This window comes from Myotis yumanensis, unplaced genomic scaffold, assembly GCF_028538775.1.
Source record: "Myotis yumanensis isolate MYYU_CA2020_CCGP unplaced genomic scaffold, mMyoYum1.0.hap1 SCAF_10, whole genome shotgun sequence".
Lineage (NCBI taxonomy): Eukaryota > Metazoa > Chordata > Mammalia > Chiroptera > Vespertilionidae > Myotis > Myotis yumanensis.
Window position 1 is genome coordinate 4778611 of NW_027223761.1, and position 17556 is coordinate 4796166.

Below are 17556 nucleotides of genomic sequence, written 5' to 3' on the forward strand. Positions count from 1 at the left end.
CTGACCCCACAGCCCACTGCCCCACCCATCCCCCTGACTCCCTCCTCCTCCTGCACTGCGCGTGACACACACACACACACACACACACACACACACGCGCGCGCGCCCGCGCGCAGATTCATCCAGGCAGGCACCGTGGCATACATGGACAGACAGACAGGTGCAGTGATTCACAGAATGCCGCTCAGACTCTTAGAGATGGTGTGGGAAGGGGTGTCAGGAGGACAGGGCCAGGAAAGAACATAAGAGTGAGCATCTGTCTCCTGTCCCCCTCCCCAGCTCCCTGGGCCACCTTTGCCTGTCAAGGGCAGAAAAGGTCACCTGACAGCTGCTGCACCTCCCTGCCCCTCCCCCCAGCTACAAGGCTGTCTCTCCCAAGGCCCACGGTTCAGACTACCTAATGCAGTTGGGACCCACCACCTCAAGACACCCTCCCCAATTGGCCCCCACCCAATGCGGCCCTTCTCTGGTGCGAAGTCCAGTGGGGACACAAGGTGAAGGGGAAATGCAGCAAACGCAGCGTGCGTGTCTGTGCACACACATGCACACATGCACACATGCAATGTGAAGCGCATACACCCGATTCACACATACAACCATGAACAGACAGTCCCACGGCACATTCCCATTCCCGGGCGGGTCGACCCTGGGCACATTTATGCACACACACACTGGGAAGAGGCCAGGCTGGGGCTGGGGGCAGTGGGGAGGGGAGGCCACAGGCTGCAGGGATGGAGGCAGCGCGGGAGGCGGGCAGCTCTGGAGAGAGCTGCTCTTCACAACACAATCACCGTCTGTTGTTATAGCAACTCAGCCCCCAAATCGTGAAACGGATATTACAGCCTCAGAGGGGGAAGGGCGGGAGGGGGCTGAGGATGGAAGGAGGGACAGAGCGGGGGACCCAATGGAGGACAAGGCTTGGGGGCCCACATGGGCCTGAAAAGTAACAGGGTGGGAGAAGGAGACCCCACTGAGGAGTAGGCCAGGGGGAGTGGGTCTCAAAGGGGAAGATGGGCATGGGGTCAGGGAACCCCGGGGAGGGGGCTGAGGCCACCGCCAGGTCCACAGATATTGAGCTTTGCAGGTGGGATTCAGGTGCTTAGGCCTCCACCCCCAGGACTCCCCACAGCCGCTGTAGGGCACACCCAGCTTGGGGGGGTTGGGAAGTAGCTCCCACTCCCAGGGCTGCTGTCTGGACAACCCTGACCCCAGGGGCAGCCTGGCCCAGTTTCAAACCCTTTAGAAGACCCCCGTTCACCCTCCTGACCTAGACCAGCCTTAGAACCGGCCTTGGCCTTCCTTGGGTAGCACTGACCCCCCAAAACCTCTGTGCTGCAACCTCAGGAGGGAGGAGCTGGGTTGGGAGAGGCCACAGGCGGCTGAGAGCAGGATCAATATGCATTTCCTCTGGAAGTCACTGTCCTTCCGGCTGGCAGCAGCACCAGGCCTGCAGGCTGCAAGCCCAAGTGCAGCCCCCCTTCCCGCAGGCAGGAAAGCTGCCCAGCCCCCCCCTCCCCCTCAGCTGGCACTCAGGGCAGCCCTTCCCCTCCCAGGATTCTCTGCAATGAGCTCCCCATGGCTGGAAGAATTCAAACAGGAGCTGAAAGGCCACCTGTCAAGCAAGGGAATTTGGACTGTGTGCTGAAGGCTATGGTCACCCCAAACCACTGGCCCAGCAAGTCTGGGTGCAAAGAAGCGCTAGTTTCTAGTTTTAGGCTCCCGAGATTCTGGACTCCTCGAGATTTCAGAGCCTCTCCAAGATGCTTACGTTCCAAGGTTTTCTGGGTCCTAAGGTTCTACCCCCCAGGATTCTAGTCCCCCCAAGATTCCAGACACAGAGACCTCAGATCTCCCAAGATTCTGTGACTCCAGAGTGACTACTCCCACATTCTAGTCCCGCCCCCCTCCAGGAGTCCTGGCTCTGATGGTAGGTTCATGACACGGGCCTTTTTATTCCTGGAAAATACAAATATTCACAAGAGTCTGTACAACCTTAGGGACACCAGCCCTGGCCCTGCCCTCAGCCACATGCCACCCCCATGCCCCACCCCCCAGCCCCAGCCTGCTGCCCCAGCACCCGGCCCCCTGCTCTGCTCCAGGTCTTTGCTCCAAGGCAGACATGAGTGCTGGATCCAGTCACAGCTGGGAAGAGAAAAACAGGAGTGGTGAGGAAGAGCCTTCCCCCAAAAGTAGGGGTCCCCCTGGCCCAGGCCATTTGGACAGAGCGCCCTTTTCCTGACCCCACCCCCCACCCCCAGCCCCCAGTGTGGAGGCTCTGGCCAAAGCTGTGGGAGGACTCACCATCATTACAAGTGGATGTCAAACACTCCGTCCTCCACCGTCTGCACCTCCTCTTCTCGGATCTCTGCAGGGAGGTGGGGGGTGGGGTCTACTCCTGGGTCCCAGTGCCTGCAGCAGCCCTTCCCCCACTCACAGGAGGCACCCAGCCCATCCCGGAAGCAGACCCATCCACCAAAAACCAATTCACTGAATGACCAAACGGCCCAATTTTTGAGGCTCTTCTAAGTTTTCACTTCGCCGAACTTTTTCGCAGCCGCAGATCTGTCAGTGCAGTTTGCTTAAATGCCAATTTTGTGTGTTGCACATTCTAGACACCAGCACTTCTGGAGGGTTCTGTGCAAATGGTTTTATCTTTTCTATGTTTGAGGACTTATGCCGATCTGAAAGGTGGTGGTCAACGGCCTTAGACCCCAGTTTAACACAGTTGTTCAGACTGCTCTCGGCAAAATAATCATTTGAGGAATTATCATGCAGCAAACTGACCTAAAGCCACCAGAGGCCCCCCCCTCCCACCCCCCCCCCCCCCGCCCCAGAGAGCTGCAGGTGATTTTCGGGGTAAGGGGCTTCGAATTCTCAAAATGCGTCCCGAGCAGCCAAACAAGAAAATGCAGGTAAATGGCTCACATAACTCCCTCTCCAACCCATTGTCAATCCCCCTAACAAAATAAGAGTGTGACTAGAATCTTGAAGCCTCTTTCATTTTTACTCTTCTTTATATATTAAAGTCTCTCTCCTCCTCAGCCTCAGAGGGTCAAGGGTTCCTTGGCTCCCTTCTGGCACCCTTACCAGTCCAACCCTCTCCATCACCCTGCCAAAATAAGAGAATTATACCAACTCTGAAATGGTTTCCATCTTGGGCCCGAGACCGCGTCTTACCTGGAGGCCGGGAGCCGCGCCGGCCCGGGCGGGGCAGGGAGAAGCTGAAGGTGCGATGGTGGGTGTGTGTGGGTGAGGGGGAGGATGCACACCCCTCCAGACTCATGCTCTGGGCCCGGCGCCGGCACTCCACCGACAGGCGATCCTTGCACTGCTTGTGGCAGTTCACACCACAGGCTGGGGGAGGCAGATGGGGAGCCCAGCCGGGGCCATTGGTCAGAACACCCTCCCTCCCATTCTCTAGGCCTGCACCTCTCCCCAGGTTCCTTTGCTCCTGAGCAGCTGCCCCACCAAAACAAAAGTCTCCTTCCAATGCGCTCTCCTGACCCTACTTGCCATTCTCTGCCCTCCCTAAAAACCCTTCACATATAATCATCACCTCCCTGGCTCCAAGGGACTTCACTCCGTTGCTGTTGCCCCACCAAAATAAGAGTCCCCACGCAGAGAGCAACTCTTCCCCCAAAAATCAGCCCAGTAGCCCCGCCATGCCATCTCACCTCGGCATTTGAGGCCCTGCTTGTAGATGCCCAGGATCTGAAACAGAGGAGAAGGGCCGTGCTGGGGGGGAGGTATTTGGTGACGACTCTACTTCTTCCTTCTCAAGGGCAGGGCCTGGGCCTGACCCTCCCTGGGCCCTTAGGGGTTAGATGCAGAATAGCAAGAGGAGAGGCAGGGGACATGAAGGAGGCTGGCTGGCCCGGGCTGGGAGCTGAGAGGGCTCTGGCAGGGGCGGGGCCAGAAGGGAGAACAGGGCGGGGCATGGGTGGGTGATGGCGGGGCTGGCGGGTGTGGCTTGGGCGGGGGCTCACCAGGGCCTTGCAGTGGCGGCAGGCAACGGGGCGCAAGGAGTTGCTCTCTTGGAAGTTGTGCACGAAGCCCATGCGGCCGCCCAGCACGGAGCTGGAGCGGAGGAAGTAGGAGATCATCTCCTCGCGGCTGATGCAGCCATCCCTGTCGGGGGAGGGGAGCACCTCCGTTGGAGCCCGCCCCAGACCACCCACCCACTGGGAAAACCCCTCCCAAACACCAGGTCCCACCAAACTCCTGGTTTGGAGCCCTGGTGCAGGGAAGAGAAAGAACACTGGGCTGGCGTCAGGCAGTTGTAGCGGCTGCTACTAACCAGCTGTGTGGTCTCGGGCCTGTCACTTCTGGGACACCCCCCCCACCCCCCCCCCCCAGAAAACGGGGATTGTCGTCCTGCCCTGCCCACTTCACAGAGCCGGTGTGCAAACGCCGAGGGCTGTGCTCTCTCCCCGGTCATCAGCCCCTGCTTCCCAGCCTGAGCTCTGACAAGCACCAGCTCAGAGCCCCGCGGATTAAAGAGGTCTCTGGGGCCCTAACCGGTTTGGCTCAGTGGATAGAGCATCGGCCTGTGAACTCAGGGGTCCCAGGTTCGATTCCGGTCAAGGGCATGTACCTTGGCTGCGGGCACATCCCCAGTAGGGGGCGTGCAGGAGGCAGTTGATTAATGTTTCTCGCTCATCAATGTTTCTAACTCTCCCTTCCTCTCTGTAAAAAAAAATAAAATTTTTTTTTTTTTTAAAAAGAGGTCTCTGGGGAGTTCTGGGGCCAGGAGCGCCCATAACCCTGCGGGAAAGACCCCTGTGGCCAGTGCTCCCCCTTCTCCAGGGCTGCCCGCAGAACCCCTTTCTCAGGGATTAGGAAAGAGTGAGATGCACTCTGCAGATCCACAGACCTCCACTCCCATCTGGCTGCACTACTTCCTGGCTATGCGACCTCTGTGCCTCTGTGCCTCAGTTTCCTCTTCTCTAAATGAGGATAATGATCGTCCCTGCACCTCTGGGGGCAGGAGGGGGGGGGTGAGGATTGAGATAGCGCACATGAAGCATTTAGGACAGTGTCTGGGTAGTCACTGGGCCCCGGGCTACCCGGAGCTGTGTCTGCTGATGGCTGATCCTTGCTGCAAACCTCCACCCATGGGATCTGGGCTCCATGGTGGGGTCCGGGTGGTCCTTCAAGTTCAGGGGCAGTGGAACAACTGGCCGGTTAGGGAAAAACAGACGCCTGGATTCCTGCCTCATACTGTGCATGGAAACAAAATTCCCACTGAACTGAGAGCGCTAATGTAAAATAATAAAAATTATCAAAGAACCTGAAAAGGTTTAAGAGAATCATTTTGTAATCTTGAGGGGGTGAGGGCCTTTCTACACACAACACAAATCTAGGAAGCTACAAAGAAAAAGACGGACATACTGAACACACAAAATTTTTAAAAATTTTTATACGGGAAAAGACAACACAAATGACAGACTGGAGGAAAATATTTGCAAACACATTCAACAGCAAAGGGTTAATATCCATTAACAGAGATTCTAAAAATCAATGAGGAAAAAGACCAACAAACCCAGTGGAATCATGGACAAAGACTATGAACAGGCAATTAGCAGAAGAAATATAAGTGGCCAATAAACATATGAAAAGACATCCTACCCCCACTAGTATTGTAGAGACACGGATTTAACCAAGACACCCTTTGCCAATTAAACTGGCAAAACTGTAAAGCTTATTATAGATTCCGCTGCTGGCAGGGAAGCTGGGAAATGGGCACCCGTTCGCTGCTGCCGAGGGCGAAAGCTGGCACCACCCTGCCTGAGGTCACTTTGGCAGTCTCTCTCCTAATTTAGAATGTGCATATCTTTTGATTCAATTATCCCACTTCTAGGAATTTCTCCTACAGAAACAGTGGCCTGAGTGCCTGGCCGAGAAGATGTCCACAGCAGCCCGGCCTATATTAGTAGCGGACACTGGGCACAACCTACACATCCATCCGCGGAAGGATGGCGAGGTAAGGGATTACTCTGACGCTGCTCTAAAGAATGACGTGGTCCCGCATGAATCGGCATGAAGACATGTCCACGATAAAGGTTTAAGTGGAAAACTAAAGCAAAAAAAGCATGGCATGCGGTTCTGCCAAGGTAGTGACTAAAAAAACACCTGAAAACCTTACTGCTACAAACATCTAGGTCAGTGGTCCTCAACCTTCTGGCCCTCTAAATACAGTTTCCCATGTTGGGAGCCAACCATAAAATTATTTTCGTTGCTATTTCATAACTGTCATATTGCTACTGTTATGAATCGTCATGTAAATATCTGATATGCAGGATGGTCTTAGGTGACCCCTGTGAAAGGGTCGTTCGACCGCCAAAGGGGTCGCGACCCACAGGTTGAGAAGCGCTGATCTAGGTGCTGGTGAAATATAAAAAAATAGCTTTAAATGCATAGTGAGTTTGAAAGAAAAATAATGGAAACCCCCAAGTTCCAGAACCAAAGAGGGAGCGTCAAGCTGAGGCAGTGAGTTGGGACCTGACACTGGGTTGCTGGTTTTATTGTGATTGCTGTTGCTGCTGTTGCTGCTGTTGCTGCTGTTGTGCTATTGTGCTGTTGGTGGTGGTGGTGGTGGTGGTGTGTGTGTGTGTGTGTATGTTTAAATATATTTGTATTGATTTGAGAGAGAGAGGAAGGGAGAGGGAGAGAAACATCAATCAGCTGCCTCCTGCACACCCCCTACTGGGGATCTAGCTGGCAACCAGCCAGGGCCAGGTGCTGGGTTTTGATACCCAACCAGGGGAGGCCCAAGGCCAGGGGCTGGCAGGTGGTGGGGAGCTAAGGCTGAGACTCCAGCTTGAAGCTGGGCCTCAAAGGTCTCTGAGGGCTGCATTCCACTGAAAGTGTGACCTGAACTTCCCCCCTACCCCCCCCAGGGAGATAACATGGAACTCTGTCTCAACTCTGGGTGGAGAAACAAAACAGTTCCAACAAACACTATGAGCAGAGCTGGATTTATGCTATAATTCTGTTTGTCCGTGACACAAACACAGGCAAACAAAATCTGTCAATTTGCACATGCATGAAAGAAAAGAAAAAAAGACTGGAAGGAGACGCGTATTGCCAAACCAGGAACCCCGCCAAGGGGCTCACTAGGAAGTTATGATAATAACCTCTTCAGCTAGGAAAGGAGGAAGGCAACTTTTCACTTCTTACTTTGCACACTTTGTTTATTACAAATCTATTTTACCACCTGATTTTTTTAAACCAGGGATTGTTGCACTATGGAAAAAAACAGGTTTTTAAATACGGATCAACATTTAAAAATATCTTGACCTGTAAATTTTGATTGGAATTTTATCTGTTCAGCAAAACAGATATGATTATGATTGCAGGGGGCACATTTAACCTACCTCAGACAACCAGCTGTTTGTCCAAATTGTCAGCTTGTGAATTGTTGATAAGCAAGTGGGTGCTAATTACAGGCCTTTCTTATCTATTCATTAAAACAGGCTACCCAGGGACTCCACTTGCCCACACTGTGTGCCAGCTGGGAGCCCCCCCCCCCCCCCCCCCCCGGCAAATGAAACGGCATTGGTGAGAAGCAGTCCCCAGGCCACCGTCTTTGTAAGATGCCGGTGGAGCCCCCATCTGTCGGGATGGGTGAGCCACAGGCCTGGCTGCTTTCAGGAGCCCTGTGACCCCACGTAAGAGTTCCTTCCCACAGGGGTAGCTTTCTCTGCCAAGAGCGTCTGGTCCAATGGCCTGACGGTGCACGGAAGGAAACTGAACCCCAAGGGGAAGTGAGCTTGCCTTCCCCCTCCCCAGCCCCCAGCCCTCCTCACTGGTTCTGGTCGAGGTCCCCAAAGGCGCTGAGGTAAGGGAAGTTCCCACGGATGATCTGGAACTCTTCCTGAGAGATGTGGCCATCCCCGTCGACGTCAAAGTTCCGGAACACAGACTTGGGGACACAGAGGGACGCAGAGGACAGGAGAAAAAAGCAGCATCAGCTCATCCTGCCTGCGCTCTCAGTCCGTGTGAAAGGGTGTCCAGATGTGGGCAGCTGTCCATCTCCCCCCCACCCCACCTCCCTCTCCCATAGCCCATGCCTTCTGGAGAGCGAGTGCTGGCCCTTGAACTTGGCAAAACCAGCGTCCTAAGGCTTCAGAGCCTGCCGCAGGGTCTCACCTCCACCATCTTCTCGATGTGCTCCACCACCAGCGCCTGGTCCAGCTTGGGTTTGGCCGCTGAGGTCCATTCCTCCAGCACAGGGGCCTGGGGTGGCGGGGTGCAGCTGGTGGGGCTGGTTGGCTGTGGGAATGGTCAGGCCTGAGCGAGAGCCAGAGGTGGGGGAGCCCAGAGCCCAGGGGAGCGGAGAGGAGAAGCCAGGAGTAAGGGAGCCTGCACAACAGGCAGGAGGGGTGCAGCAGCTGCTAAGTTTGAGCCTCAGTTTGAGCCTGCCCTGGGACCACCCACACCCACCTAACCCCTCCCACTGGGAAAACTCCCCACCAAATAAAGGCCCTCACATCCTGGACTGCGGGGGCGGGGAGGGGGAGCTAGTGGAGAAGGAGAGTCCCCTTCTCACCGAGGACTTGCAGCGCGGCTCCCGCTGCAGGGACAGCTGGTAGAGCTCGTCCTCCGTCTGATACTGATCCAGCGACACCTGCAACACACAGGTGTGTCAGCCACAGGCCCAGCTGCTCTCAGGAGCCCACTGCCTGGAGCCCAGGTCACAGGTCCAGCAGAGACTGCAGCTCAGCCCGAGCCCAGGCCAGAAGACAGGCTCAGGACAAGGCCAGCTGAGAGCACACCCCAGCAGCCACATGCCAGCCCAGCACACAGACCACAGGCCAAGCTCCCCCTAAACCTCGAGCAAAGTGCACCGTCAAGGCCTCAGCCAGAAGCCAGGTCAGGTCCTGGCCATGTTGCTCAGTGGGTTGGCGCATCATATGGGAGGCAACTGATAAATGCTTCTCTCGTGTTGATGTTTCTCTCTCTCTCTCTCTCTCTCTCTCTCTCTCTCTCTCTCTTTCCCTCTCTGTTAATAAAATAAAATTTTTAAAAAATAATCCAGGTCAGAACCCAGCCAAGACTTCAAATTCACCCCAAACCTAGAACCCAGCCCAGCATTCAGAATCCAATCCAGCTCAGACTCCAGTCCAGAGCCTGGGGGTAGCTAATAATCCCTCTAAACCGAAAACCTAAGCCCCAGCCCAATGCCTAGAACCTGGCTCAGACCTAGATTAGAACCCAGCTCCCACCCTAGATCTCAAAACCGGGTCCAAGGTCAAGCCCAGAACTGCTGGTAACTCAACCCAGGACCCTCACGCCAACCTTGAGAGCAGACCTCAGTCCACAGTCCTGCCTGGAGCCTGGAGCCCATCTCAGAATTCACTCCAAGCCCAGAGCCCAGGCTGGATCTCAGTCCCTTGCTCCAAACCAAGGGCCCCCGGCCAGGCCTGCAGCCATGTGGGAACCCAGGGCCCGCCGTGGTTGTCAGCCTGGCGCCTGCCCTCACCGTGAGCAGGCTCAGCAGGTCAGGGTTGGCCTGCACTGGTGGCTGGAGGCTGGTCACCATGGCCAGCTCCTCCAAGATGCTGAACAGCTGCTTCATCTTGGCCCCATTAAGTCGGGTCCGGGCAGGGTCCAGCCAGTCAGGCAGTGCCAGCTGCAGGGCCACCAGGTCCTTGAGGTGCACGCCCAGGATGGGGAAGCGGAAGCCCACGCAGGCTGCCAGCCGCCGCCGGTAGTTGCCGTAGTTGCTGGTGGCCGTCACCAGTTCCGTCAGACCTTCCCAGAGCTGGGGGCAAAGGGCGGAAGGTCACACACACATACACCCATCACTGGCTCAACATCACCCCCCACCCAGCCCTAGAAATGTGGGAGAGGCTGAGGATCTGAGTCAGGGATGGGTGAAAAGGCAAAACCCCCCTCCCTGTCCCCCAGCACTGGCTCCCTTCGCCCCTGAGGGTCCGAGTTAATAGGTCATGAGTTCAAGGGAACGCCCACTCCCAAGTCCCACACCTGTACACCAGGCCTGGCCACGGGTTATCAACGTTTAACAGGAGAAGAAACTGAGGCTGAGGGAGGCAAAGCAGCGCAGGAATAATTGGAACCATGTTCTTGGGTGTGTCGTTCTAACAGTCCGAGTGGGGAAAACCCCAAATGTTCAACTGCAGAGTAGCTCATACATTGGAGTGGGCTTACAGTAAAACATTATGTAGCGCCCTAACCAGTTAACTCAGCGGATAGAGCTTCGGCCTGTGGACTCAAGGGTCCCAGGTTCGGTTCCGGTCAAGGGCATGTACCTTGGTTGCGGGCACATCCCCAGTGGGGAGTGTGCAGGAGGCAGCTGATCGATGTTTCTCTCTCATCGATGTTTCTAACTCTCTATCCCTCTCCCTTCCTCTCTGTAAAAAATCAATAAAAATATATTTTAAAAAAACATTACGTAGTGATGAAAATGAATGAACGGGTGTTCCACATAACAGAATGCAAGAATGAAAGAAGATATAAAGTAACATAAACAGCATAATCCCACTTATAGAAAGTTCACAAACAGGCAACACAAAACCCACGTTGTTTTGGGGCGCAAGCCTGAGTGGTAAAGCCATAAGGAAAAGCAGGGTCATCCTTGCGCCAGGCAGGACATTGGTCACTCTGCTGGGGAGGGGGTTATGCTCCAAGGCGCTGGGGGCTTCGGGGGCTGTCGATGTTCTAGCTCTTGACCTGGGTGGTGTCCCTGGGTGTTTTCTTTCTCACCTTTCTTGTCACTGTACATATGTTTATATACTTTTCTGTATGTATGTCACCCAACATGCTAAGCAAGACAAAAGGAGGAGAAAATACCAGCTTTGGAGTCAGGCAGGCCTGCCCCCGCGCTGCCACTTTCATTGTGTAACATGGCAAAAGCATTGGATCCCTCCAAGCCTCAGTTTCCCCATCTGTCAAATGAGGGCGGGAGTGCCCAGCACCCGCTGCTGAGTTCCCAGGGGAGCCAGACCCGGGAAGGCAGGCGGAGCCCAGGGCTTGACAAGGCTTCTCCCCTGACCCCCCAGCCCCAGGCACCTTGATGGTCTCGGGGCTAACGTGGCTGTGGGTCTCCTTGAGGCGAGAGATGGAGCTGTGGCTCAGGCCCCCAACCACCGCCATCAGCGTGTTGAAGTTCTGCAGCTGTAGCAGCTTCTGGGGGACAAAGTGGTGGGGAGAGGAAGGGGAGGGGCATCACTGAATGGGTCCAGAATTTGGCCCAGCTTTTCTGGAGAGGAGGCCGTGGGGTCCTGGCAGTTGGGGAGGCAGGGAGGGAGCAGGGGAGGGACAGGACCTCTGCCACGTGGACGAAGTGTGTGATGACCAGGGCCCGCTGGGGGGCGGTGGGCTTGCTGAGGATCATGAGCTGGACCCACTGCGAGACACTGTTGAAAAGGGAGATGAATCGCTCCAGCACAGGGTTGTCCACGGTGCAGCCGTGAGTCACAAAACTGTGATAGTCCTGGAACTGGGGGCGGGAGCAGCCTCAGTGCCTGGGGAGCCCCTCCCTTCACCCACAGCCGCTCCTCCCCTCCAGGTGCCCTGTGGTGGTTATACTGAAACCAGCCGCCCACCCCGTGATGCCACCCACCCCAAGGATGCTGCCCTTCTGGGACCCCAGCCCCAGCCTGCACCCCACCCCTGACCGAAGGCCCTCGGGCCACACCAGGATCTTGCAGAAGGAGCGGTACTCCAGGTAGGTGAGATGCTCCGCCAGCTCCATGGGCTCCAGGTGGTCAAACAACAGGGACATCTTGCGCTTTTTCTGTCCCACTGGGTTCCGCTGAGTCACCTGCCGCTGCCACTTGTAGGTGGGGCTGGGGGGGCAAGGGCAGTGAGCCCTTTGCCGGAGATGCCCCCCACTCATGCAAACACATGCCACTCAGGCCGACGGAGGACCTCCACACTGTCCCCTGTCCCAGAACTCCTGCAGTCGCCCCCTCATCATGCACTCCACACGCAATGATGGAAGACGTACTCTGTGCCAGGCACTGTGCTAGATGCTGGGGGTCAGAGATGAGCAAGACATGGTCCCTGCCCCCGAGGAGCTCACAGGCTACTGAGGGAGACGGACACAGAAACAAACAATCACGAAACAGCGTGGCGTGTGTACAGGTCTTTGCACAAAGTGCCACGGGGGAGCAGAGGAGGGAGCAGCACGTCCTGCCCCGGAAAAGCCTGGGCCCCCCGAGCCCACAGACACTCCACGCCGGAGCTGCGTGTGATAACACAGAGATGCAAGGGGAGCAGTATGAGCAGAGCGTGGTGATGGGAGAGGATACAGGGCTGGAGAACGGTGAGTGGACCCGTGTGACTGCAGGATGAGGTGCGTGGGATGCGCGCAGGGCTGTGGAAGGTGAGGCAGATGCCATGAGAGGCCCTAATCCCCAGCCAAGACATTTTGAAGGCGACAGAGAACCACAGAAGGCTTTTAAGCAAGAGAGGGACATGACCCTCGCTCATTCAATTTAACAAACATTTATTAAGCACAGACAGTGTAGGGTGCCGAACGCCTGCCCTGCCCCCAGGCTCCCCCCACGCACACGCTCTCGATGTCGATGAGGCTGCTATGCCTGCGGTTCCCTTCTTGGTCCAGCAGAGCCTTCAACTCCTTGATCTGCTCAGCGAGCTCATGGTTCAAGTCAAACTCTGCTGGGAATGCTGAGATCCAGTACCTGCAGGAGAGTGGGCGTCACCCAAGGTGGCCCCTCCCCCACCCGCCCCTGGCGTTGTAACTCCCACAAAAGGGGGAAAGAGCTTCAGACCATGGTCCCCCTGTTCTGGCTCTGTCTTTCCCCACCCCTTTTGAACAGATGAGAAAACCTAGGCCAGGACCAGAACGGGCAGGCCTGTGGCAGCACGCCCACCATGGACAGAGCCAGGGGCAAACCCGCATGACCAACTGCGTCAGGCCCCGGCCTGGGGCAGGGGAGGAAGGGAAGGTGCCCCAGGCGGGAGGACTCACCTGACCAGATGACATGTTTTCACCTGCATGGAGCTGGAGTTGTCCTTCCGGGATTGTTGGTAGGTGACAGAAAGTTAAGGAAAACCAGAGTGCAGCCTACATCTAGAAAGGGAGGCAGGGGACGGGGCCTGGTTCCAGGAGAAATGCTGGGGGAAGGACCTGGAGCAGGGGTGGGGCAGGCCCAGGCTGAGGCTCTGGACAGAGGCTGCAGGGAGAGATGGGCGCTGAGCAGGGGAGGGGGGTGAGAGAGAAGAGGCTAGGTTCTGGGGGCACTGAGAGCTGGGCCTGGTTTCTGGCAGAGGCAAGAGGCAGACCAAGCTGACAGTAGGGAAGGGTCCTAGACTGTAGGGAGCGGGAGGCAAGGCCTAGGTTGGGGAGGCAGTCGGGACTGCCTGGGCCTTTAGGAGGCTGGGCCAAGCCTGAACTCTGGGACGCAGGCGGGTCCACCTCTGGAGTGAAGCCACCGGGGTCAGTGGCTGGCTAGGGGGCTGGGCTGTGGGGTGAGGCCAGGAAGGATATATGTGGAGCAGCTTGGCCGCCAGCTGGGATGAAGGGATGTACCAGGGGTGCATCATGAGGAACATGCGCACCAGCTGCGGGTCCCGCACCTTCCCGGAGTCATCTAGCTCCGAGGGGCAGAAAGGAGCGGGTTGACTCTTTGTCCAGCAGCCCCTTCTCTAACCCCTACCCCTCAGCCAGAAGGGTATCTTCTCCCTCCACCCAACCCAACCCCAATCTCCTGCTCCCCCAGGATTCCCAGAGCCGGAGGCAGGTTAGAAAAGGAGGTGGGGTGGGAGAGACACAGGCGGGACCAAGGAACTGGATGGAGGAGGGAGTGTCTGAGTCGGGCCCATCCTCAGGAGGGGAACCAGCTGGGGCGGAAGGAGCCTGGGTTCCCCAGGGTCAAGAATCCAGAGGTCATTTCCTGAGTGCTTGAGGGAAGGGGCACCCCTTCACCAGATAAGCCACCCGCATCAGCCGGAAACAGCTCCCAGGCCGGAGATAGAGAGTTCCTCCGGATTCCCAGGGAGGGGGGGCAGATAATGCACCCCGTGTGTCAAGAGTCTGGGGACCCGCATCCCTGCCTTCAACGCGACATGCTGGGGAAGGGAAACATTTTCTCTCTCTTTCTGAAGCATGGGGACCGCTCCACGAGGAAGGTGCAGGATGCGGAGCCGAGGGGGTTGGGGCCAGAGCCTGGCCTGGGGGCGGGTCCGGAGTCAGTGTCCCGCCGGGCTCCCCGCGCCACTCACCGAAGGCTTCGATGCAGCCGCGGAGCAGCTCCTCCACCGTGCAGCCCTTGTCCAGGTCGAGGGTGCCCGCCATGGCCGCCGAGCGGGTAGGCTGGGCCACGAGGCGCTCCGGGAGCCTCCCACGGGGCTCGGACTGGACCCCTGTCCCGGGAGAGGCAGAGTGGGAGTCAGCGGAGGCGCGGGCCCGGGGGAGCGGCCGGTGGGCGGGAACGGGGCGGGGCGGGCACGCCCCCTGCTGGGCAGGGGCGGAGTCGTCGGCCGCGGCCACTCCCGGGTTAAACGGTCTGGCCCGGGATGGTGCAACCCACCAGTTGGGAAACGGGCCGGCCCAGAGACTTCCGGCCCACCCTCGGAGCCGCCAGAGGCCGAGGGACTCCCTGGGGATGGGACGAGCCGGGACTCCGGGGGCTTGTTGGTGGTCCCCCCCAACGCCCTCTGTTCCTCGCGCCCTCTCCCCGGAGGCACCTGCAGCCACCGCAGCCCAGCTCTGCGCCCCCTCGCTTCCCTCCCTCGGCCTCCCTTCCCCCGCTGGGTTATTTTGGGAACCCAGAGCCTGAGGGGACCTCGGAGGAATTTCTTTCTGGGATGGGAGGGGGTAGGAACCCAGGCGTCCGGCCCGCTGGGCCCCCTTCTGGGCTCCTGGGAGGGGAGGTGGGGCTGCAGCGGCCCCCAGGGGCCTGCCCTTGGGGCGGAGAGCGGAGCGGAGAACATTCCTAGGGCGGGGGTGGGGGAGCCCTGCGGCCGGAGGCGTCAGCGGGAAGCCTGAGCCTGGGAAACGCGCTCCCAGCCACCTCCTCCGTGAAGGTCCCAGGGGTCCCGGCTCAGCCTTTCCGCGCGCCACCCACCCTCCTCCCCAGCCCGGGCTGCTGACCCGGCTCCACACTGCACAGCTGCACTGTGAGCGCACACATCCTACAGAGTAGGATGCCCAGAAGGGGGCGCCATTGCCGTGGGGGCTGGAGCGTGCCTGTATGGCACCCCCAGCAACTCCGTACGCACCCATCAGGGACACCCATCCATACCCGAGGCTAGGGACCCACGTTGGGGTGCAAGACGCCCCAGCTCACACACACCCGGGCCTCAGGCCTTCGCCTGCCATCCTCCGTGTCACACACACAATGGCACCCACACCCAGCGCACACCTACGACCCTCAGGCACACATACCCAGCCCTCTACGCAGAATGCAAACCCACTCTTGGGGCTGGCTCCTCAGCCACTGCAGCGCTGACATCCGCACACGTGTGCACACACGCCGGACAGTGCACCGACACGCATGTACACTCTTGCACATATGCACACCCCCCCGTGGGCGCGCGCACACGCCCATTCCACCACCACCTCTGCACCTGCGGTCCAGGCCAGCCCTGGGGTCAAACGCCCTAACACCCCTCACCACCACCAGCAGCCCCCGCGGGCCACGGGCAGAGCTTTGTGCCAGGAAGAGGCCCCGCGCCCCGAGCACATCCCCTCGAGCTGGGGGCGGGGGCTCCTCCACCGAGTTCCCGGGCTGACTTTTCCTAGGACCCGCCCAGAGCCATCCCCGCGGACTCTGCCACTTCCTTGCTGTGTGACCTTGAGAGTCACTTGGCCTCTCGGAGCCTCAATTTTCTCATATGTCAAATGGGGGTGTCCTGGGGGGAGGTCCCACTGAGACCTGGCTGGGAAGGGCCGAGCGCGCCGCGATGCCGCCCCCTCCCGGGGGTGGTCCGGGGCGCCTGAGCTCTCCCTCCCGACACCCTCGGCAGCCTCCCCACCCACCAGCCCCCCGCCGCCCCTGGGGCCCTAGAGCCCAGGCCTCCCAGGGCGGCGCCCCGCCCGCGCACGCTCCACTCACTCTTGGGACCCGGGCAAGGAGAACGCACCCGGCCCGGGAGGCGCCACCTCCGTGCGCTCTGCCCGCCAGCCTCGCTGCGGCTGCGGCTCCCGCCCGCTCTCCGCGCCGCTGCCCCGCTCCCCGCCGCCCCGCCCCCGTGCGTGGCCGCCCCCTCCCCTCCCGCCCCGCCCCGCCCCTGCGCGGGACTCCGCACCGCCGCCGCGCCTCCCCCACCGGGGCTCCCTCTCGCCCGCACGCGGCGGTCCCTGCGGCAGCTTAACCCCTCCCCTGCCGCGCCGCCCGGAGCCCGGGGTCGGGGCGTGGGGCTGCGCCACCGGCCGCGCCGAGGGTGGGAGAGCGGCGGTCAGGCAGAGCCGGACAGGAGGGGGTACTGAACCAAGGGCGCGCTCCCCCAGCCCGGACGCCCCTGTGCCCCCCGCCCCGCCTGGCGTTGGGCAGAGGAAGCCGGGAGGGGCAGGAAGCGGACTGCGGTGGGGAAGGGGCGCCCCGCCCAGCCCCCGGCCCGGTTCCTGTTTTCGAAACAAACCGTTCCCACGGGGCTGCCCCGACCTGGGGCCGAGCGTCCTCCTGCGGGCAGCGGGGCACGGGCCCGGCGGAGATGGGGGCCCGGGGCACCGGGTCCGGGTGACAGCCCGGGGGAGGGGCTAGAGCAAGATGGGCGCGTTTGGGGAGGAGAGGCCCTGTGGGAGGGAAGGATGAGAGCGCCGCTACCTGGAGACGAGACCTCGCTGTCTGGGGATGTGGGGGGAGCTCCAACTCTCACAGGCGGGACTGGGGCCCCGGAAGCCTGGCTCCCACGGTGCCAGATGGGAAGGGGCAGCGGCGAGCTGCGCGTGGATTCTCCGCAGCTTGGAGACGGAGGCCTGGGCAGGGAGGAACTGGGGAGGGGCAGCCGCAGGCGGTTGGGGTCCCCACCAGCGGGGCCTAGGGGAACCGGTAACCGTTTCCGGACTGTGGGTTCAAACACGCTTACTGTGAAACCACCCGCCCCAAAACTGCCTCCCGACGCTGGCCCCTCCCTGACTCAGGGCCGGGGAGTCAGGACCGCCCCACACTTCAACCTGTGAGGCCCGGGAGCAGGCCCTTCCTGCTCCTGTCCCCCCACAGTGGGGTGGGGGCAAGCTTGGCCCAGCGCGGGCAGTCTGAGAATTCCCCCACGCAAACCTCCCCCGACTGTAGTGCAAGCAGAGCACCGGCTTAGAGACCCTTAAAACGCCGCAGTGGGGCGGGGCTGAGGGCGGAGACAAGACAGCACCGGCCTTCGCGGGTCCCTCCCCTCCCCGATTTCACCCCAACTGCGAGGATCCTCCGCAGTCCCCCATCCTCAGCCCAAGTCCCGACTCCCAGCCCCGGGGGGCCCCACCCAGGCGGGCGCCCCGCCCCGCCCCCGGCCAGCCTGGCAGGCCGCTGACCTAGTATGGACACAGCACTGGGAAGCGGGGCGTGGAGGGTGACGTGGGGAAAGGGGCCGGAGAGTCCCAGGCCCTGCCTCCGTGGGCCGCCCCCT

The 17556-nt window shown here is 59.6% G+C and overlaps 1 protein-coding gene across 5 annotated transcripts; it reads right to left on the bottom strand.

Moving 5' to 3' along the window:
• Positions 1-1927: 1927 nt before the first annotated feature.
• RASGRP2 (RAS guanyl releasing protein 2) lies at positions 1928-17025 on the bottom strand. Of its 5 annotated transcripts, none has more exons than XM_070427419.1 (17): positions 16761-17025; positions 14215-14355; positions 13481-13583; positions 12962-13024; positions 12540-12671; positions 11663-11813; positions 11291-11464; positions 11035-11151; positions 9485-9766; positions 8552-8629; positions 8152-8274; positions 7809-7924; positions 3987-4128; positions 3675-3711; positions 3178-3354; positions 2302-2365; positions 1928-2142 (listed from the first exon to the last, which is right to left on the bottom strand). In XM_070427419.1, exons 2-16 carry the CDS (start codon positions 14285-14287, stop codon positions 2307-2309), a joined length of 1827 nt encoding a protein of 608 aa, XP_070283520.1. In that variant the 5' UTR covers positions 14288-14355; positions 16761-17025; the 3' UTR covers positions 1928-2142; positions 2302-2306. The 5 variants fall into 5 exon arrangements, with proteins under 5 accessions (XP_070283520.1, XP_070283518.1, XP_070283521.1 ...); XM_070427417.1 differs by lacking the exon at positions 16761-17025 and adding an exon at positions 16599-16665; XM_070427420.1 differs by lacking the exon at positions 16761-17025 and adding an exon at positions 16078-16146.
• Between the last annotated feature and the right edge of the window lie 531 nt (positions 17026-17556).

Bases quoted from the DNA above. Each gene is read 5' to 3' on its own strand.
- RASGRP2 (XM_070427419.1), bottom strand. From the start codon at position 14,287: ATGGCGGGCACCCTCGACCTGGACAAGGGCTGCACGGTGGAGGAGCTG. The intron at 4,129-7,808 runs GTGAGGAGGGCT...CTCCCCCGACAG, and splicing joins GGGGACCTCGACCAGAACCA to GGATGGCTGCATCAGCCGCG. The intron at 2,366-3,177 runs GTAAGACGCGGT...ACCTCCCTGCAG, and splicing joins GCGCGGCTCCCGGCCTCCAG to AGATCCGAGAAGAGGAGGTG.